At 45.0% G+C, this 21,610-nt stretch overlaps 1 protein-coding gene across 1 annotated transcript in view; it reads right to left on the bottom strand.

Moving 5' to 3' along the window:
- The window catches only part of ADGRL4 (adhesion G protein-coupled receptor L4), a 654,086-nt gene extending 632,796 nt beyond the window's left edge, over window positions 1–21,290 (bottom strand). Inside the window, exons 1-2 of the mRNA XM_078644908.1 lie at window positions 20,926–21,290; window positions 18,362–18,496 (exon numbers count right to left, since the gene is read on the bottom strand). Coding sequence (XP_078501034.1) covers window positions 18,362–18,496; window positions 20,926–20,947 — 157 coding nt within the window. The 5' untranslated portion in view covers window positions 20,948–21,290. The remainder of the gene's footprint in view (window positions 1–18,361; window positions 18,497–20,925) is intronic.
- Between the last annotated feature and the right edge of the window lie 320 nt (window positions 21,291–21,610).

The following is a 21,610-nucleotide window of genomic DNA, read 5'->3' as shown; positions in this document are numbered from 1 at the left end:
CGCAGACTTTAGATTGCTTGGCCTCCTTTCTTTCTTCACTACCGGAGTCCATACATCGTTGGAGGAGACTCGAATTGTCATTTCGAACCTCTTAATGGTATATCCTCATCTATAACAAGTGAGGAAGATTCGGTTTTGGGAATACCAGAAAGAACACGCTTACACTCACTCACTCGCTCAGGGCGTACAACAGTCACTTTCCATCTGATAGCCCGGTTAACCACACCTTTAAAAAAATGGGAGAGGCATGTACAATTGATTATATTTTGGTAGACGTTGAGCTGTGGTACAGGTCTAAGACTTTTGTGGTCCACCCACGCTGTGAAAGTGACCATAATCCATTGGTTTTAGCTATAGAGTGGTTTTAGATTAAAGAAGCTCAGGAAACACCAGAACCATGTCCCCCCAATTTAATTGCAACTGAAGGTGGCAGAAGAGTACGCTGGGGAACATTTGTACAATCAGATGAAAAAATGTCTTCCATATATGAACAAATCATCCCCCTTTTAGAAACCGCATTTACGGCTGTTCAAAACAGTGGTGGCTATGAATCACATTTAACGATAGCTAAGAACCATCAAGATATGGTTTTAAAATTGTAAGAGTTTTTTTAGATTCCTAAAAAATCTCTCCCCAAAACCAGGCGTGTAGGGAAGCTAAATCTGCTTTGACTCTAGAGATTAGGGAAGGGGACAGTATAAGTATCAGAGTTGCCAGGACGCACTACAAAAAAAGTCTTGCTGAAGCCAAAACAGCATGGCATCTCGACAGATGGGAAGCAATTAAAAAAGCTTTCAACAACAGAGATATGAGAGGCTTTTGGAATTTAGTTAAAACAGGAAAATCCGAAGGCAACTCAGCGATTGAACCCAACTTAGGAGAAGAAGCTTGGAGATCCCATTTTAAAATTTTATATACAAAATCCTGTGATAGTGAAACAGATGATTTGGTTATAGGTTTTAACTAGATCCCTGTTAACAATACCACAACACCACTCTGCACATTGGCAGAGATAACCTTGCTGTTGGCCAAATTACTGCCAAATAAGGCACCAGAGTTGGACAGAATCCCTGGAGACTTGTTTAGAATTGACCAAGTTGTATGGGCACCCTATTTATTGATCTTATTTAACGCCATTCTCCAAGGTATGGAGCTCCCTCCCACATGGGCTGGTGCAGTAATTATTCCAATTTATAAAAAAGGCTCCCCACACAATCCGGCAAGCTACCGCCCAAGTAGTCTTAATAACGTAACGCAAAAGATTTTTACTTGTGCACTCCTTGGTCGACTACAGTTATGGATGGATGAGACGAATGTACTGACAACTTTACAAGCTGGCTTTAGGTCTAAAGTCTCAACCATCGATCATGTATTTATATTGCAACTGATCTACTGGAAAACTGTAGTCTTGGAGGGTGGTAGTCTTTATTTAACTTTTGTGGAACTTAAATCTGCCTTTGACATGGTGCGGCGCGATCAGCTCTGGGGCTTACTCCATGATATGGGAGTACCATCATACTTATGCCGCCAACTGAAGCGCCTGTACGAAGGCACTTATGCAAGGGCAAGACACAGCAAGAACGGAGAATTAACAACTTTGTTCCCAGCTGAGAAGGGGGTGAGGCAGGGATGCGTGCTAGCCCCGACTCTCTTCTCCCTCTTTCTCAACGGTTTAATTAACATTCTTCTTGCTGTTAAGGATACAGACTCCCCTAGGTTGGCAAATCATAAAATGCCAACTCTAATGTTTGCTGACGATACCCTCCTTTTATCTAAGTCACCCATGGGTATGTAGCGGGTATTGGATGAATTTAGTTTATTTTGTAAGCAAAGGGACCTGGAGATAAATCTCCAGAAAACGAAATACATGGTTTTCCACGCCAATACCAGTAACTGTCCACACCCTCGATTGGAAGGAAGGCCCTTGGAGCGGGTGTCTACCTTCGATTACCTTGGTCTTACTTTAACTGATAAGATGGATTGGGGGACTCAAGTTAAGAAAGCCAATCTACGATTAATAAAGTCCACAGGGGGAATCCTAAAAGTGTGCAAGAGCTGCACCCAAAAAATGGTAGGCCCACCAGCAGACATTTTTAAGACTCAAGCTAGGGGAGCTTCGCTATATGGTGCTGAACTTTGGGGGCACTCCCCGCCCAATGCCCTTACAGCGACAGAGAATAGTTTCACCAGGCAGCTGTTGGGACTTCTAAAAAGTACTCCATTAACCCCACTTAGTATGGACCTGGGAATTGGCCCTATTGCCGTTTTAATTGCCGCTCGTCCTCTCCTCTACTGGCGCCTTCTCTGGAGCGCGCCGGCGCTAGCTCCCTATAGAGAGGAATTGAAGGATGTTATGTCCATTCAGCGAGCAGGCAAAACTCCCTTGGTTGTCCCATATTAGGAACTTAAGCCACGCACTGGGGAGGGAAACCATGTGGCAATCACTAGAAGATAATTGCCCTCTGATTTCTAAAAAGTCAATAACTATTGCTTTTAAAGAATATAAATTGGCCCATATCCTACAGAGCACAGACTCATCTTCCTTGACTTCTATGTTACTTGAGATTAAAGATCAATATAAGCTAGAGTCAGTTTTAAATATTATCCAACCCCTAATGGCCAAGAAGTTATTCCTACAATTTAGACACGGGACGCTCCCGTTGTGTGCATTTACGAATAAATGGAAAGGAGCCATTAAACAAGATTGTCTTGGGTGCTCGCTAACAGATGAAACTGAACTCCATGTTATATTCTTTTGTCCTGCTTATAAGAAGACAAGGTCTAAATGGGTTCTTCAGTTCTGTAGGAACATGGGGATACGTAATTACATCAAGGTTTTCAGACTAATCAAGTATGATACGCACCCACTAATTGTAGCTGTCACCTCCCAATTTTTATTTGCGATGTAGTGCTTTCATAGAGGCACCATAAAGGCTAATCAGCTGGCCAATAATGTAACTATGGCCTCCGACTAGACACACTGTGGCCCAAATAACCATATCTCCCCAAATTGGGGAAATTACCCGAAATCTTTTTATAGTCATTTGTTCTTAAATGCTCTTGTTTCTAAATTATTTTTTTATTTGTAGACTCTAAATTCTAATATTATCTTAAATAATATTTTTGGCCTTTGGTAACCTTTATTGTAGAACAATATTTTACTTCACATCAACTACATTTTGTACAAACTGTTATAAGCTTATAACTGTCGCCTTGTAACTCTCGCAACATTGTGTAATGTTTTAACAATTTGTGCTTTTATGGCTGTAAAGCCGAAATAAAGTTTTTTTGACTAACTGACTGACTGACTGGCTAATCAATCCCCTGGCATGTGGCTGTTAGAACTGGGGGTCTCTAGTTGGCAGAGGTAGGTACCACTGTCAAATAGGGACCCTTGCTTCTAGTCAGGGTAAGAAGGATGCACTTTTTAGATAACCCCTGCTCACCCCCCTTGGTAGCTTGGCACGAGCAGTCAGGCTCATCAAAGGCAATGTGCTAAGTATTTGTACCAACACTCACAGAAACACAGTGAAAACACCACAAACTGACTCCACAACAGTTTAGAAAAATAAAGGTATTTTAATCTAAACTACAGAAGACCAAAACGACAAAAATCCAACATACACATTTCAAGAACATGCTTTCAAGAGTTCTTAAGATTGCGTTAAAATAATCCACAGTTGCGTCACGTTTTAGCCAACAGTACCTTTAGATGCGACAAAAGTTTCAAGTGAAAGCTGTAACGGTGAAAAGCAAGCGATGCGTCACTCCTGAGACCCTGGGGAGGCGATGCGACAACCCCGATGGAGGTAGCGGGCGTTTTGCGATGACTCCGGTCTGTATGGGGAGGGATGTGATACCTTGCCTGGATTCCTGTGCACAGGTTTCGGTGGAAGCGGCACGCATAAGGTATGGTGCGACGATCTTCGGGTGGCGAAGATCTCCGGTTCAGCGACGATGCGCTGCTCAGTGTTGATCTTCTCCTCTTGCAGCCCCTTGATGTAATGGCTCTGCAGAGACTCTCGCAGCGGCGTGATGCGGTCCGCAAGCAAGCAGTGCGACAATCTCACCCAGTGACGACAGGCTCTGCGGCCATACTCGCAGCGATATTAATCTTCCTGCACCGGACTGGTGCGTCCCGCAAGCGAAGGATGCGAAGACTCTGGCATTGGCAACAGGAGCTGTGACAATTTTGGACTTTGCGGCGGTGGGAGTTTCCTCGCACTGACAGGGATGCCCTCCGCAAGCGAGCGATGCGTTAAAACTTGCAGAAAGTCTTTCAAATCTTGGTTTCCCGCTTCCCAACACAGGTACAACTTCCAGAGGCACCACAACTGGCCCAAGCACGCTAGGGAGGAAAGAACTCTCTCAGCAGAGTTCAGGGAAGCTGGGGTTGAAGTCCTTTTGTTCCTGGGACTTCTTAACAGGGATCCAGCTCTTCTTCAGGCCCTTGGAGATTCCTTCAAGCAAGGGGACACAGCACAAAGTCCTTCCCCTCTCCTTGGCAGCAAAGCAACTGCAGGTCAGTCCAGCAAAGCAACAGTAGGACAGTCTTCCTTCTTCAGTCTTCCAGCTTTCTCCTTGTCAGAGGTTCCTTCTTGATTCCAGGATGATCTAATTTTCTGTTGTCTGGCGTCCTGTACTTATAACCCTAAAAGTCTTTGTTCCCTTTGTGCAGGAGAGCTCTGAGCCCAGTCTGAACAAGTTCTGGGTGTTCCTTGAGCACTTTGTTTTCCTGGCCTCTCCTTTCCTTTTAGAGAGAGAGGCAAGGATGTCAGCCGCCCAGCAGGAGGTGGAGCCAGCATTGTGGAAGGCAGGCACAGCCCTATTCAGGCCCAGGTGCTACCCCCTCCCACCATTCTAGATGCAGATGGAGTTATTCAGCCCAGGGATGGCCCACTCAGGCTCTGGGTGCCACCCAGCCCCTGCCACCCACAAACCAGACAGTCAATTCACAAACAGGCCAAGGCACACAGAAAGGTCAGATAAGAGAACAGCAACTTTCTAAAAGTGCTGTTCTCAAACACAGGATTTAAAAAACACCTCTCCTAAAAGATGTGTTATTAAATTTTGAGTCCAGGGATACTCGACGTTTATGTCCTATCTTGCTCCAAAGGGAAGATATGCAGGTAGCCACTGTAGCCAGCATTCCCCGTGATAGCCTATGGGCAAAATAGCCTTACAATAGTGAAAAACAAAAATGGCTGTAATTCACTACCAGAGTATGTCACCTGCACTAGTACATGCTCTACCTTTCACATACACTGCACCCTGCCCAGGGGGTACCTTGGGCCTTCCATAGGGGTGACAAATGTGTACAGAAAGGGAAGGGTTAGGCCTGGTAAGTGGGAACACTGACCAGGAAGAAATGGCAGTTCACAGACTGCACACAGGCACTGCGGGGGCAGACCTGAGACACCATTTTAGGGCTACTCATGTGGGTGGTGCAATCAGTGCTGCAGGCCCACTAGTAGCATTTGTATCACCAGCCCGAGCACACTCAATGCACTTTACTAGGGACTTATTGGTGATACAAACACGCCAATTATGGATAACCAATTACAATAAAAATTTACACTGAGAGCACTTGCACTTTGACACTGATCAGCAGTGGCAAAGTGCCCAAAGCTTCTAAACCAGCAAAAACAAAATCCAGCACAGTGTAAAAAACACAGGAGGCAGAGGCAAAAAGAAGGAGGAAACCACGCCAAAGGTGCCAGGTCTAACATGTGTCCCCTCCAGCTGAAAGTGGGGAGAATTGCCCATCCTCTTCGGAGTTCTCTTCACTAAGGCGGAAGAATCTGGACAGACCGTCAGCGCTGGCGTGTTCTGTACCAGGGCGGTATTCCACCCTACAGTCCATTCCCTGTAGGGAAATGGACCACCTCAACAGTTTTGGTTCTTACCCCTCATCTGCCTTAACCATCTGAGGGGCCTGTGGTCTGTCTGAACCCGGAAGTGAGCTCCAAACAAGTAGGGCCTCAGCTTCTTCAGAGCCCAGACCATAGCAAAAGCTTCCCTTTCAATTGCACTCCACCTCTGTTCCCTGGGTAGTAGCCTCCTACTAATGAAAGCTACACGTTGGTCTCAGCCCTCGTCGTTGATCTGTGAGAGTACTGCTCACACACCATGCTCTGAAGCGTATGTCTGCACTACAAATTCACTGGAGAAATCAGGTGCCTTGAGAACCGGTGCTGTACGGAGGGCAGTTTTAAGGGCATCAAAAGCAGTTAGACAGGCTTTGGTCCAGTTCACTCTCTTGGGCTGCTTCCTTGAAGTCAGCTCTGTCAAGGGGGCAGCGATGGTGCCATACCCCTTGACAAATTGTCTGTAATACCTGGTGAGACCTAAAAAGGCTCTCACCTCTGTCTGGTTCTTGGGGGGCTCCCAAGCCAGAATGGTATCAATCTTCGCCTGTAGGGGCTCCACCTGGCCGCTCCCCACCTGGTGTCCCATATACACCACAGATCCCTGCTCTATCTGGCACTTGCTGGCCTTGATAGTGAGGCCTGCCCTTTGCAGAGCCTTCAACACTTCACAGAGGTGTTGTAAGTGTTCCTCCCACGTGGAACTGAACACAGCAATGTCATCAAGGTATGGAGCGCTGAATACCTCCAGCCTGGTCAGTACCTGGTAGACCAGTCTCTGGAATGTAGCAGGGGCGTTCTTCAACCCAAAGGACATGACTCGGAACTGGAAGTGCCCCTCTGGCATTGAGAACGCAGACCTCTCCTTGGCCCCCTCAGTTAAGGCAATATGCCGGTGCCCTTAAGTTAAATCAAACGTACTTAGGTACTGGGCAGCTCCCAACTGATCAACGAGCTCATCAGCTCTGGGGATGGGGTGTGCGTCGGTCTTGGTGATCGCATTGAGCCCACGCAAAACCGGAGTTCTGGAGTGGCACCGGGCACAGCAGCTTTTGGCACTAAGCCCACTGGGCTAGCCCATGGGCTGCTGAAGGGCTCAATTGCCCCTAACACCATCATCTTGGAAACCTCTTCCTTGATGTTGGCTCTGACCTTGTCAGATACCCTATAAAATTTCTGTTTCACAGGCAAACTATCTCCAGTGTCCACATCATGGACGCACCAATTGGTAAAACCTGGGGTCAGGGAGAACAGGGAGGCAAACTGACCCAACACCTGGCAACAGTCCCTCTGCTGTCTGGAGTCAGGGTAGGAGAGAGGACCACACCACCCACTGACCCGTCTTGCTCCTTGGCTGTCAGGAGGTCAGGAAGAGGGTCACTTTCCTCTTCCATTCCAGCATCTGTAGCCAGGAGCATTGTCACTTCAGACCTCTCAAAGTGGGGTTTGAGGTGGTTCACATGCAAGACTTTCAGGGGCTTCCTGGGAGTCTTCAAGTTAACCAGGTAGGTTACTTCGCTCTTGAGCTCCAGCACCTCATATGGCCCAGTCCACTTGTCTCATGGGCTCCGCTAGGCCCATAATCATACCTTTCAGGGTGCTGTCGAAACTTTCAACCAACTCATTTCCTTGAGGGTGGTAAGGAGTGGTGAACTTATAAGTTACCCCACAGTCCTCCCACAAAGACTTCATGCACCTAGAGATGAAGTTGGTTCCCCGGTTGGAGACCAACTCTCTGGGGAACCCCACACGGGAAAATATACCCATCAATGCACGGCCCACCACAGGGGTTGTGATTGTCCTGAGAGGGACAGATTCCGGGTACCGGGTGGCATGGTCCACCAAGACCAAGATGAATCTGTTGCCTAAGGCTTTCTTGGGGTCCAGGGGCCCCACGATGTTGATGCCCACTCGCTCAAAAGGGGTGCTCACCATAGGAAAGGGTTGGAGGGGTGCCTTGCACTTCCCTCCGCTCTTGCCACTGGCCTGACATGTTTGGCAAGATCTACAAAATGTCCTGACGTGCTTCTTCATCTGGGACCAGAAGAAGTGGGTGACAAGCCTTTGGAAGGTCTTGTCTTTCCTCAGATGTCCTGCGAGAGGAACGTCATGAGCCAGACCCATTAGGAAGTTCCTGAAGCGCCCCGGTACCACGAGCACACGGGCTGCACCGGGCTCAGCGAACTTAGGCTCACTATACAACTCATCTTCCCAGTAAATGAGATGATCCTTGGACTCTCCACCTGCTGCCTGGTCTGCAGCCTGTTGCCGCACACCAATTAGGGAATGGCACTCCTTCTGCGCCTTGCAGAATTTGCCCCTGGAGGGGCTACCTTCTTGCTGCCTATGGGTCAGCTCATGTAGGTCCCCAAGTTCAGCCACCTGTTCCCCGGTAGGCTCCAGGGCATCCCCCTCAGGTTCTGCTCCTTCCTGGGCCGGGGGAACAGCTGTGGCGGGTTTCCTGTGCCTCTTGCCTCCTCCTCTCCTGGCAGGTTCCTGGGTCACTGTTTCAGGCTCCAGTTCTGCTGAATCACCCTTACTGGCTGCCATAGCCCGCGTGGTCATGCAGTTCCACTCAGGCAAACCCAACATCTCCAGAGTTTGGTGTTTCACATCCTTCCATGGGGAACTCTCCAGGTCATTACCTAGCAGACAGTCTACAGGCAAGGCTTCACTTACAACAGCTTCCAAGAGACCAGAGACCCCCCTCCACTCAAAGGGAACACGTGCCACTTTGCAGATGCGCACAGAGCTGTCAGCTGCCACTACTGGGTGGAGTACATTGGGAATCACCTGCTCTCAGACACCCACTGACACCTCACGGATGTCACGCTGGCTCCTGTGTCTCTCAGGGCCTCCACTCCCTTCCCATTGATGGTCACCTTCTGCCCATATTTCTTAGTGTTAAGGGGCAGAGAGGTATCCTGGACCATGGTCATGACTGTGAATCCCTCCTCCCCACTGGAAATCAAATCCACTCCCAAAGCTACACTTGCTAACCCTGGGGCTGGAGCACCATTGGGTGCTGGAGATTTCTTTGGGCACCTATTGATAACATGTCCCACCTCATTGCAGTGATAGCAGGTAGAGGGACCTATGGTTTGGGGGGGGTAGGATTCTTTTCCCTGGGAACTGTTTTAGAGCCCTTGAGAGAACTCCTTTTGGTTACCCTTGTCCCCCCACTCTTCTGCTGGGGACGCTGCCCACCTTTGGCTGTGGTACCCACAAAACCAGCTAAATCAAAATCCAGCACAGAGTCAAAAATACAGGATGCAGAGGCAAAAAGACAGGGGAAACCACGCCAAAGATGCCAGGTCTAACAGTGGCATTATAAAAGTCTACCTTCACATCGGGCATCTTGTCTCGCTCTCTCCAAGAGTTTATTCGGGTCTCCATACCCAAGCCTGACTGAGACTCATCCCTCATGTCATCCTTTAGATCCTTACCAATCCTCGGAGTGGACTACAAAATATTGAAAAAATCCTACCTGATAAATATCTGCAGTGCCTCCTGATCTTATGCTTGCTGATCAGAATGGTTTCACCCATGGACGCAACACTTCATTTAATATTTTATTTTATTTTATTTAATGCGATTTTATATAGCGCGAACATTACCCGAAGATGTCAGAGCGCTTTACATAAGAACCAGTTGCGATACATGATTACGTGCGTTGCATAAAAGATACAAAACAGAATAAAATTGCAAATGTACAAGTTATAGCCACACAAGGAGGAGCACTCAAGGAAGGGAGACAAATGCATATACTCTAAGATTCACATAGGAATGGTAGATAGTACAAAGGTCTACTGCATATACTAGTGATTAGAGTTATCTATATATACATAGGGAAGGGATACGAATGGATATACTCTGAGTCACATAGGAATGGCAGAGAGTACAAAGGTCTACTGCATATACTAGTGATTAAAGTTATCTCTATATACAAAGATATACAAATAGTAGATTTTCTCAGGTCAAGACCCAAAAAACCAGGAGAGTAGAGTTCCATTAAGTGGGGTCGGAGGGGGGACGCAGTCACAACACCAATCGGAGCGCTTTACAAGAGTAACCACAGCAGTACAGTAAGTTACACAAAATTACACATGCCTCATCTCATGGACAGATGTTCCTGTCTATTTCCTTACTCTGCTTGCCTGGTGCTGGATTTGGAGAAGGTGATTTGACACGCTCAACTGGGTCTATCTCTTTAAAGTATTGGCCATACTGAGAGCTGGCAGTGGCTGCTCCCGTTGATGTGACTGCTCCACATGGCCCCTCATGTCCCAGGTCAGGTGAGCAGACTGATATTGGCACTTTTTGTAATTTGCAGAGGCGCAAGACAGGGTTGCCCATTGTCCCCTCTGCTTTTCCCCTTTGCAAAGGGACAACTAGATATATGGCAGTCACACTAGACAATGGGACACATGCACTTTCCCTATATGCCAGTGTATATGCCAGTGACATGCAGATCTATCTTAAGAATGCATGCACTCAGCATAGCACCATAAGTACCCCCTGCATGAATTTGGAAGAGTAGTCGGCCTACATTTCAGTAGTACTAAATTGTGCGCCTTCTGCTTCAGGTGGGCACCATCTGCAATTTTCATTGACCTTGGAGGAGGACCTCTCCCCTAGGACGGAAATATGTTCTGCTATATGTGGGTCAGGATATACCACTCAGAGCGGGATATGTATGAGTGATTAACGAACAATGAACTCACTGCATTACCAGATTCATTTTTTTAAAGTACTCCCGCCTGCTACCACAGGACAGACAGGCTTGTCCAAAATGAATATGCTTTCTCATCTACTAAACTACTTCGCCAATGCTTCTGTTTTCTCTTCTAGGAAATGTTTTCAGGACCAAGATGGCATGTTGGCGGACCTGATTTAGAGGGCAGATAGGATGGCGATTGCTAAGCTCCAACTACCAGTGGAACGTGAAAGACTTGGGGCCAGATGTAGGTAAATTAGATTTACCGATTTTTAATTACCAAATTTTACCGATTCGGTAATTAAAAATCGGTAAATCTAAAGTGTGGATATGTAGGTATATCCAGATGTTCAAATACCGAATCTTTAACAATCGGTATTTACCGATTCTGTAAATACAGATTCGGTAATGGCCATTCATTCCTATGGGCTTCAAAGCCCATAGGAATGAATGGGCATTACCGATTCTGTATTTACAGAATCGGTAAATACCGATTCACACAAGGGTGCAGGGGGTGTCACTTTGACACCCTCTGCCACCCCCAAAACAGGCACGGGTGCCATGTGGCAGGCAGACCTGCCCTAAGGGCAGGTCTGCCTGTCACATGGCATAGGTGTGCATGCACACATGTGCATGCACACCTGAATCGGTATTTTACCATCAAATTGGATTTGATGGTAAAATACCGATTCGTTAAGGCTCCTGGGACTCTGAAGAGTCCCACCTACATCGGAGAGTTACCGAATCGGTAAAAATACCGATTCGGTATTTTACAGAATCGGTAATTTTACCGAATCGGTAAAATTACTGATTCTGTAAAATTGAGCCCCTACATACCATTTCAGGTATACCGGTCGGTAACGGACGAAAATAACTATTTTCGGCCGTTACCGACCGACCTACATCGGGCCCTTGGTTCCCTATCCTTCAAACAATATTACCTTGCAGTACAACTCCAATAAGTAGCTCAATGACTTTCTGGCAAACCACTTAACAACATGCTATCTTGGCAAAGTGTGCTCTAATGAAGGTCCTGCTGTGCATCCTTCGTTTAAAGGTCAAACTAGGAGACATATTATTGAGCTAATGTTCATTAGTTTTAAATGCATCAACTACAGTATCTAGTTAACTAAATACATTGTTCCCTATGCTCCCATCATACCACGTTTGTGTCTTCCCAAGAATCAAGGCTATTTACCATTTATCAATTACCTGGGCTATTATGTCAATGGCAAGAAATGGGCATATGCTCTTTAGGTTATCCCTTCCTAGATGGACACCATCTCACTTTTGAACAACATATAGAAATACTTGACATTCACAAAGGGCAATTCATCATCTACAAAGGAATAATCCAGCTCTGCCACACTCATTGGAATATCACAAGTGAAGAGTCCTCGGCACACATAGTAGTGCAAAGCTCCTGGCCATCACCTTATTACTTGGCCGTCCAAAGCCCTGTAGGAGCACACCCTTGTATCTTTGACTGACCTTTGGGCAGCCTGGAAGACTGATATCAGATGGGCTCTCTGTGATCCATAATGGACTTCGGGCCTGGAATAGCCCCAAAATATTTTCCTAAACACCCCATTTAAAAAGATCCAGTATTCAGTTTTGCACAAGGCCTATGTCACCCAACGCAAAATTAACCACATTGAAGGTCCTCCAGGCTGACTTATGGCACTTGTTATGGCCTTTTCCCACTGCAACGCTTTATTGCAGTCCATCCGTGCTGCAGCCACACAATGACACTGCCATAACACTTGGAAAGCATTTGCTCTTAGGCTATATAAGCGTACCAAGTGAAATGAAGTAGCAGCAAGGTTTGCTCATCTCGTCCTATTGTTAGCCAAGTCTGCCTTCATCTTGAAATGACGGGCAAACTTTCCTCTATTAGCGACTACATGATAAAGCTCTTTGGTCTGCTGGACTGAGTCAGGAAGCACACACTGTGAATAGAGGAGGTGAGAGGCCTCAGGAAACTCTCAATCTCCATGGAGTGGGATGCTATGTTACTGCACTCCTCCTATTTATGTTCCAATAGTGGGATGGGAAGACATCACCAACATTTCCAGGCAGCCTTCACTGCACTGCTCAATACTTGCAATATCAGGGGTCCCAGACTGCCCCTGTCTGGCCTGCAATATCCCCCTTCCGTGCAAACCGCAGGTCCCCATCATGGCCTTTTATGCAGCACAACCCTAATTTCTATCCCTCTTCATGGCCTGATAGTTGCACTTTTTAAAAAGGCACCTAGCTTAAGACACAGCATAATCCCATAAATCTCCTTTATCTAACAGATCGGATGGTTCTACCTGCTGGCAACCTCAGTATAATAAAATGCTGAATGTATTTGACCTCATTAGCATGTATTTATACACACTGTTAACAAATGATTGTTCTTTGAAAATGGAAATAAAAAGACTAAAAAATAAATATTGACTCCATTGTACATAGAGAATTCAACATCATGTGGAAATCTTTTACTCGTAATAACTCACTTCAGGGTTGGAGAGCTTTTGAATGTAGTGTAGTTTTGATGCCATAAAGCCTGCAATTGGCATTTCATTTTGGGAAAAATCAATGCTACCAATGTGTAGCCAACTGCCTTGCCTTTGACTGCGTTACTAGCAAAATCATAGAAATGAACATAATCAGACAAGTTCAGTAATATATGACACACTAAGATCACCTTGATCTACACTGTGTCTGTATGTCAAGATCCATACTTTCGATAAGGATAAGTACAATAGGAACATCAGAGAAAACCTGCTCAAATCAAAAAATTAAATCCTCCATGGAGCACTGTACTCTTTGATAGCACAGGACAAAATAAACCAGGCCATTCTCTTTGTGTGGCTGAAGAAGAAGATAGGAATCTTAGGAATATAACACACAGTAGACATAGTCGTTTTTCCAAATAGTATGAGAATATATCAAATATGTATTCAGAAGAATGAACTTCCAAAGAGAATCGTATTTTATCCAAAGCTTTATGGAATTTCCCCCACACCAAAGCTGGTAAACATTTTACTGTGCACCCAATAGTAATGGAACGGTACCACCAGCCATTGCCATTTACTATAAATGTGGCAAAGAAATATATATACATAGAGTAAACTTCTGACACAGACCGAAACCATCACTCTGAAAGAATACGGGTTCCTCTATTGTGGCAAGTGTTAATGATGGTTAGTGATTTATTTAGAGTGTGGAGGACACAGTGTTTTGTTAAAATATGGTGGATGTCTATCTAGTACGGCGTATTTAGAGTGCAGTTGACTATAATACATTTGTGATAGGGTAGAAGGACATCTGTAACCCTCAGGATTCAAGGGGACCTAATCCCGTAATTTAAAACGTGCCACAGGGCGCATTTGCACACTTGTCACATCAGGCCATGCCACCTTCCTGTACCATTGTGAAAACGCGCCTGTGGCGCATTTTAAGTTGGGGATTAATTCCCCTTTAATCCTGAGGGTCCCTGGGGGCAAACTAGCCCCCCAGGTACCTCCAGTAAGCGCCACAGGGCTGCATTGCTGAGAGGTGGTCCAAGGCCACGCCCCTTTTTTACACCTCTCTGCAATGCAGCTCTGTGGCGCTTACTGGAGATACCTGGTAGGCTAGTTGGACTCCAGTGACCCTCAGGACTCAAGGGGACTTAATCCTCCAACCTAAAACGCGCCACGGGGCGCATTGGAACAGTGGTGAAGACAGGGGTTTGGGTCTGATGTGACAAGTGTGCAAACACTCTCCATGGTGCGTTTTAAGTTGGGGAATTCAGTCCCCTTGAAAACTAGCCCACCAGGTACCGCCAGTAAGCACAACAGAGTTGTGTTGCAGAGAGGTGTAAAAAGGGGCGTGGCTTTAGTCCACCTCTCTGCAACTTGTCCATAACCTTTACGTTAAGCCCGACTGCTCTGTGCTAGCTACCATAGGGTTGAGTACAGGTTAATTTAGGGGCGGCCTATGCCTCAACCTGACAAGGACTATTCTTGCAGCATGACCAGGGCTCATTTCTCAGTCACCAGCAACCCAATGTCTCACACTTATAAAACCCTCAAGCATTAAGGTTTAAGTATTTGCATGTTCTCTAATACATAATTTGTCATTTCATCTACCTAAAATGCTATGTATAAGTGTGTATCACAGCTGTCCCAATTTCCTGGATTGTAGTACTGCTTCTAAAGAAGGCTGCTAAAAATGAAAAGACCCTGGTTTAGCACAAAAAGGCTGTTACATTTAAATTAATTTAAATTTCACATAAAATAGTTAGCAATGTTATTCAATAAGTCCCTCTTAACAATTGCTTTAAATTTGCTATTCTATTCTCAAGAAAAGGTTCAAGATATGCTTCTTACACATGATTGTGCCTGCACATTCAGCGCATTTGTCGACGAATAGCCAATTTACCCGTACAAGATTGATTTGTGAGTACTTGCATTGTGTTACCTTTGCAAATAGCAAACTAAGCACAAAGGGGTTAATTCACAAAGACATTTGTGAGTATGTGAAGTAGTACTCCAAAACTACTAATTAAATACTATACTTCATATCCAATTAGTTCAAATAGGAAGGGCTATTTCCTCTTTGCAAGTCTACTACTAGAGAGTTGGATATTTCAGATTCCATTTACCAAGATATTAGTGAGTATGTGATGTTATGAACTCATATTCCTACTTCATGTGCTCATAAATGTGGCCCCAAAATAGGTGATCCTGGCTAGAGGAGTAGCTTAATGAAGTACTGTTCGAAATGGGGTTTTTAGTTGGCTAGGGTATACACCTAAGCCAGGCATAACCCTCCACTCTAATCAGGGTAAGGTAGTTACACACCTAAGATAACCCCTCCTCACCCCCTTTGTATCTTGGCACAGCAGTCAGGCTTATCCCAGAAGCAATGAGCAAACAGACACACACCACTGACATACTAGGCACACCACAAAAAGGTTATATAAAAATATCCTTTGTATTATTCATAAAACACATTAGACCACAATCACATAAATTACTCGGCACTAGGCATTTGTCAGGTTGTTACATAGATCATAAATAACTTTGCCATAGGGCAATTGTCATAACACATGTAGTGCACTGAAGCAATGCTTAAAGGATACAAACATCATAAAACATCATGCCAACATTAGGCATAACACCATCACTGTACCCATGAGTGCAACTTCTTGAGGTGATATAAACCAACATACATCATTACATCAGGGCACAAACTGAAGCAGCTGGGGGAGGTATGTGTTGTAAGAATTACCAGCATATCCTCGTTATCAGGAGCTAAAACAAGAAAAGCAGCACCTGCGCTACTCCTATAGGGAATACGGTGCTCCTGCCCTTGTCCTGTAGTCTACTGGGCCATCTGCCCCTATACTACAGGGAATGCTGCAATTTGCTATTTTAGGGCCTCGTACCCCGCAATGCCCCTACTAAGACCAAGGGCTTCTAAGGTATGTGTCTGTGAGGCTGCTGCCAGCAATCATGTAGTGCTGCTGCTCACACCGATGATGTGTGTTTACTGAGAGAAAAAACTACACTCAAGGCCACTCTGGCCCAATGTAGGGACAATTCCTCTCACGTACCACTAACCACTATCAACTTTGCCGGGCCACCGGTGGCAGGGAAGAGATCCAGCAACAGTATAGACAGTGCTGACCTCTGCGGGTCTCAGCGTGGATCTAGTCTCAGTGGCACTACAGTGCAGGTCCAGGGTTGAGAGAGAGCGTCCTCGCTGCTTTTGGTGCTAGGCGCAGTATTCTACTTGGCAGGGCTGAGTCTTACGTTCTTACACACCGCAGGCTCCAGCTGGCTACTGGGCACTGCCTGGCACTCCTGAAGAGTCAGTCATTTGACAAGCGTCCGAACTGGGGATTTCCTTGTTCGTTGCCAGAATACCTCCCTGTGTACCTCATGGCAGTTAGCAGCAGGCAGAGAGAGAGTGCTCCTTCTCCTCAACTCTCCCTTCCCTCCAGGACCATTCAGAGAATGCAGTGCTGCACGCACTGTCGGGAGGCAAAAAAACTGGTCCTCAAAGGCTTTCCCCAAAACAAAGGGGAACATCACTGCACTTGGCACGCGTTTCCTGGGGCCAACAAAGGTGCTTCCCACACCGCTTTGGTTCCACCGGCACTCCAAACGTGCTGCAGGATAAACCGGGTGAGGAGCACAGTGCTCACCACGCCCTGTTTCAAATCTCGCAGGGCAGGCTGCCAAGAACTAGGAGATCACTTGGGGCACCACACAGGAAGCAGGCTCAGGCTAGCACACAGGATCATTGCAGGCAACGAGGCAGTCCTTTCAGCAGGCCAGCACAAGAAGGTGGTTCCCTGACAGTACAACAATCGTATGGGGTAGTATTTAGAACCAGCAGCATCCGGTGACAAGTCCACGCAGTGTCTCTATTCACACAGCCCCTATACTTATAGTCAGAAAGTCTTTGTTCTGGGGGGCACTTTAAACACTGTATAGAAGTGCACAACACCCCCATTAACATCCCAGGCTCTGGCTCTAGACACACCACAGGTGAGCAGAGACAGCATTGTAGAAGACAGGCACAGCCCTATTTAGATGCAGGTGAAACTCCACCCACCACTCTAAATGCAGACCAGGGTTATTCAGGTGTAAGGAAACCTCCTCCTAATACCTACTCTAAATGCATCCAAGGTCTATTCAGCCTAGGGCTGAGTCACCCAGGAAAGGCAGGACCCACCCCAACCCCTGTTGTGACTGTCTAGAGAGAATGCACAAATTCGTTTTATTTATTTAAATGTTTACTTACCTGTAAAACTCCGTAATCCATACATTACTACTCCCCACCCTGCCCCACCCCCTCTCCAGGTTACTGCCCTGCATTTCCTCCCACTGCCGGCCGCGGCTGCATAGATGTAAATTCAATAAGCCAAACAGGTGTAGACCAATCTTACCATGTTTACAAGGGAGAGCACATGAACTTGAGCACTGATCAGCAGTGGCAAAGTGCCCAGAGTCATAAAACCAAAAAAAAACTCAGAAAAAATACAGGAGGAAGGTAAAAGGTTTTGGGTTGACCGTGCAAAAAGGGCCAAGTCCAACAACTTCGAATTCTAAAAAAGATGTAGTTGTTGAATTGTGCAATACCTAGTGATTGAGGCCATGAATATGTGACGTTATTCCGTGGGATAATATCCCGCATACATTACTCCACATTTTTTATAACACAAGTGCGTTTACAACAAAATACCATGACCCCGCAAACATTTACACCGCATATGCCTTTACCATAGGTTGAGACTGTGTTTCGCCAAATGCCTTTGGTCAGTGATCTGTAACGTTCTTTGCAGATACTTAGAAGAAGAATTAGCATCGTTCTCAACAAAAGACCAGTAAACCTCTAGGTGATCACGTTAGCTGTTGCTATCAAAGCCCATGTCAATCACAACGTCATCAGCAGGGATGCCATTTTGTTAACCTAACAGTTTGTTAGGAGGAATGCAGAAATGGTCACTACTCCAATTCCTAATCAGTGAACTGTGTTGCGGGCTGTGTAAATAATCACCTCTCCTCGCCCCTTTCGCCTGCCAGGAGATTTAAAGATGTCAGACAAAATTGAATATTTAGAAAATCAATCATGCTTTAGATCAAATCAGTGACACCCCACGTAAGAGACCTTTTGTGAAAAACGATTTCATCTACGTTGGCATCAACATGACACTTCTATTCTACAAATGAACTTCAGGCCTGTATCTTTTTTCTAAATCGAAGTACTATGGGAGTAAAGTATATTCATTTACCTTCACATGAACTAATTCCGTTTCCGGTATACCCTGCGTTGCAATGACAAGACGAGCCGCGACACTGCGCATACATATGGCACGTAGGACATGTCGTATCCGTTTTGATGTGGTCCAGCAGAGTGGACATGCACACTGAAAGAAAAATTACAAATAATCCAGATTAAATAAAGAACATTTTGAGAGTAAATTTTGTGAAAAAAAATACTTTTAAAAAGTATTCCATGCACAAACTGCAACATATATTTAAAAATGAAAAAAAAAACGTATTTTGCAAAATAGGCAAACTAATTGATACATGCATGCTTGATTACAGTTGTGCGCAGAACAGCACACTGCAAATGTAAAAGAGGGGATATAGTTACAGATTGCATAATACGTTTGGTTATCATTTGGTAACCCCTAATTAGAAGATATTTAAGATATGCATTCTCTGTTTTACTAAGGATTTACGTTTTTTACATTTATGTTCCAGTTTGTAAAACTGACGCTACTGATAGATAATTATTTTAAAGTTAAGTAGTTTATAACATCTTTCGTAAAATGTGTATTCGATAGCACAAACAATTCCTTTTCTAAACACCCTGTCCCTCCTCCCTCAGTTTAACATAGGTCATCTGGACCGCGTGAGAAGGAAAAGGTCACATTGCATGCGTCATTTCCCACTAATGCCCTAAACAACAGAGAGGAGCGTGTTTGCAGTCACACACAGATATCAACCTTTATGAGAAAACAGGTGAATGCCTTAGGAACTCCCGCACGCTTTGTAAACATTATGCTTCATAACAGACAAATCATGTGTCCCTATCAAGCTACAATGCTAATATATAAGAAATTGTATTTTAAAGGAATGCATTATCTAATGAGATGTATTATCTAATGAGGCCAAGGATGTTTCAAAGGTGTGGAAAACACTCTCAAATTTTGCAGAAAGTCTTTTGCAGTCCATCATGGTAGATGGAGTTCAATTTACTCACAATATAGTTAATTTGCAGTATGGCTAATTCATATTTCAAATATTTTAGCACACGCTCACCCGCCTAATCAGCATCGAAAACCTTCTGACAAGTTTCATGGTTTTGCAGCAAATATGTGTGTTTCTTCCAATCATGTTGCTTCTATTTTACTTGGCTACTGGTCGTTTTGAAATGAGAGTAGAACTACATGATTGGCATCCATCTTCCATAACAGACTTAGGAAGACTGGGCAACATTTTTGGAGTGAGAAGAACCAGACCTGTTCAAAGGTCGATGATGTGGTCTGAAAGCTAAATTGTCAGTACAGGAGCCAGGCAACCTGAGTTCTAGCCCTAGCTTCTATATTTAAAGTATATATGTGTAACCAAGACAATTGCTATCCTTTTGTGAACCAGAGACAACCTCACAGAAAAGTGTCGCCATTGCTTGAGCTGCACGTGCTGCTGTTTGCCTTTCAGAGGTGACGCTTTGTTACATATCGACTGAGTTGCAATCACTGCATTGGGCACTTCCAATAATGTAGCGGTTCTCACTTCTGCATGAGGAATGGGCTCTAAACACATGCGTAGATGCATCACCCTATAGAAATGAGAAAACTGCTGGTGTGCGTGCAACATTGCGGAAGAATGCACTGGGCGTCCTTACAGCGTTGACACTTCGCTCTCATCACCCGAGGGTGCCCTGGAGAGGGTAGGCGAGAGTCACAACACTGCAACCCCACGACTGGCACATGAAGTATTTGGTCCTCTTTCGAAGGAAAAAGGGGAGTACACATATACACACAACACACATAGTCATTGAGGCAGGGTTACACAAAAATGATACCCACACGATTGCTTAGTAGTACCAAGCCCTTGATGCGGGGAGCCGGTCCACACAAAGGTGGGGATAGTTTTGGGATTGCACCCTCCTTCCTCAGAACATTCTCGACCCCCCCCCCTAACCCCCCCCATTCGTAAAGGATCATAGTGCAAGTGTGTATGTGAAGCATCTGTTGCATTCGGATGTATGTACATGCTGGAACAGTCTGCCATTTCTAAACCTTGACCAAATTCAATATTCTATGAAGCTCAGAAACAGATATATCATATCTACATATTACGTAAATAACAAGCACTACATACAAACACATTTATTTGGAAAACCAGCACTTATTTATATAATGCAGTTTTGCGAAATGTGACCTCGGCCAACATTCTTTCACTATCTCTGTGTGCTCTACTGCACCTTAAGATGCCAAAGAACTACAGTACATACACATTGCTTGTTCTGAATAACACGGCGAAAACATGTTAGATGAAAGCAGATACTGTGAATTGTACACATTTAATATTTGATTATATTTGAGGAATCTGACAAATGAGATGAAGGATACAGAGGGCATATTGTTTTGTTATCCACTGCAATTACATGCAATGCAAACACAGCCATGTGTTTAGTCACAAATGCTTTGTTCACACAAGTTTGCAGCAGTTTTAATGTAAATGCATCCTCCATTCTAATTTCACTAACTGTTACACACATTCCACACATGCATTATTCATGATATGGTCTTTAAATTGAGGGAAAAAACACACGCTAACTTACCTAACAGAATTAAAAGTTTCATTTGAAGGTTTTCATCTATTGTTGCCTGTCCCCGCGCTGCTGATGTCCGAGCTCGAGCCGCGCTTCTTTTCTCAGTGACGCACTACAGTGCGTTTCCTTCGGAGATTTTCCTGTCTCTGTGTGAGCCCATGGCTTCCATTTCCTACCCTTTCATCAAATCGAACAAAATGCCTGGCTGCAAAACGGTATGTTCTCGGTGTGTTGTACAAGAAAACCTACACTTGCCGTTTGTCTCATTTAATGTGGAATAACGTAAGTTTGCTCACAGTTTGGCCATCACATGTTCTCCAGACACCACACCGATAACTTTGAGACTCTGCCTGTGACTAAAAACTTGTTTTCAGGACTAACTGCACAGGATACCATCAATCATGACGGTTTCCTGGTCACTCCTTGTCCTTGCTTTTCCTGACATAGTGTGCTGTGACTTACTCACAGTCCGTTATTGTGTCTGTATATAAAAAAACTTTTCTGAGACGCTATCAACATCTAGGCAAATTAAAAAATGTACAATACACGTTTTGTGTATAATATGCCTTCCTTTTTTTGCCCACAATGTGGGCCAATGCGTATCTTGTACTTTTCAGCAACGCATCTAATTCACATGTAGCGTGTTTGTTTGCACATTTTTTCTTCCTGCAATTACATAAACTATTTATATTTC

The sequence above is a fragment of the Lissotriton helveticus genome, chromosome 1_1 (genome assembly GCF_964261635.1).
Source record: "Lissotriton helveticus chromosome 1_1, aLisHel1.1, whole genome shotgun sequence".
In the NCBI taxonomy this organism is placed as follows: Eukaryota; Metazoa; Chordata; class Amphibia; order Caudata; family Salamandridae; genus Lissotriton; species Lissotriton helveticus.
Note: the sequence above shows the minus strand (reverse complement) of the source record. Positions and strands in the feature narration are given on the sequence as shown.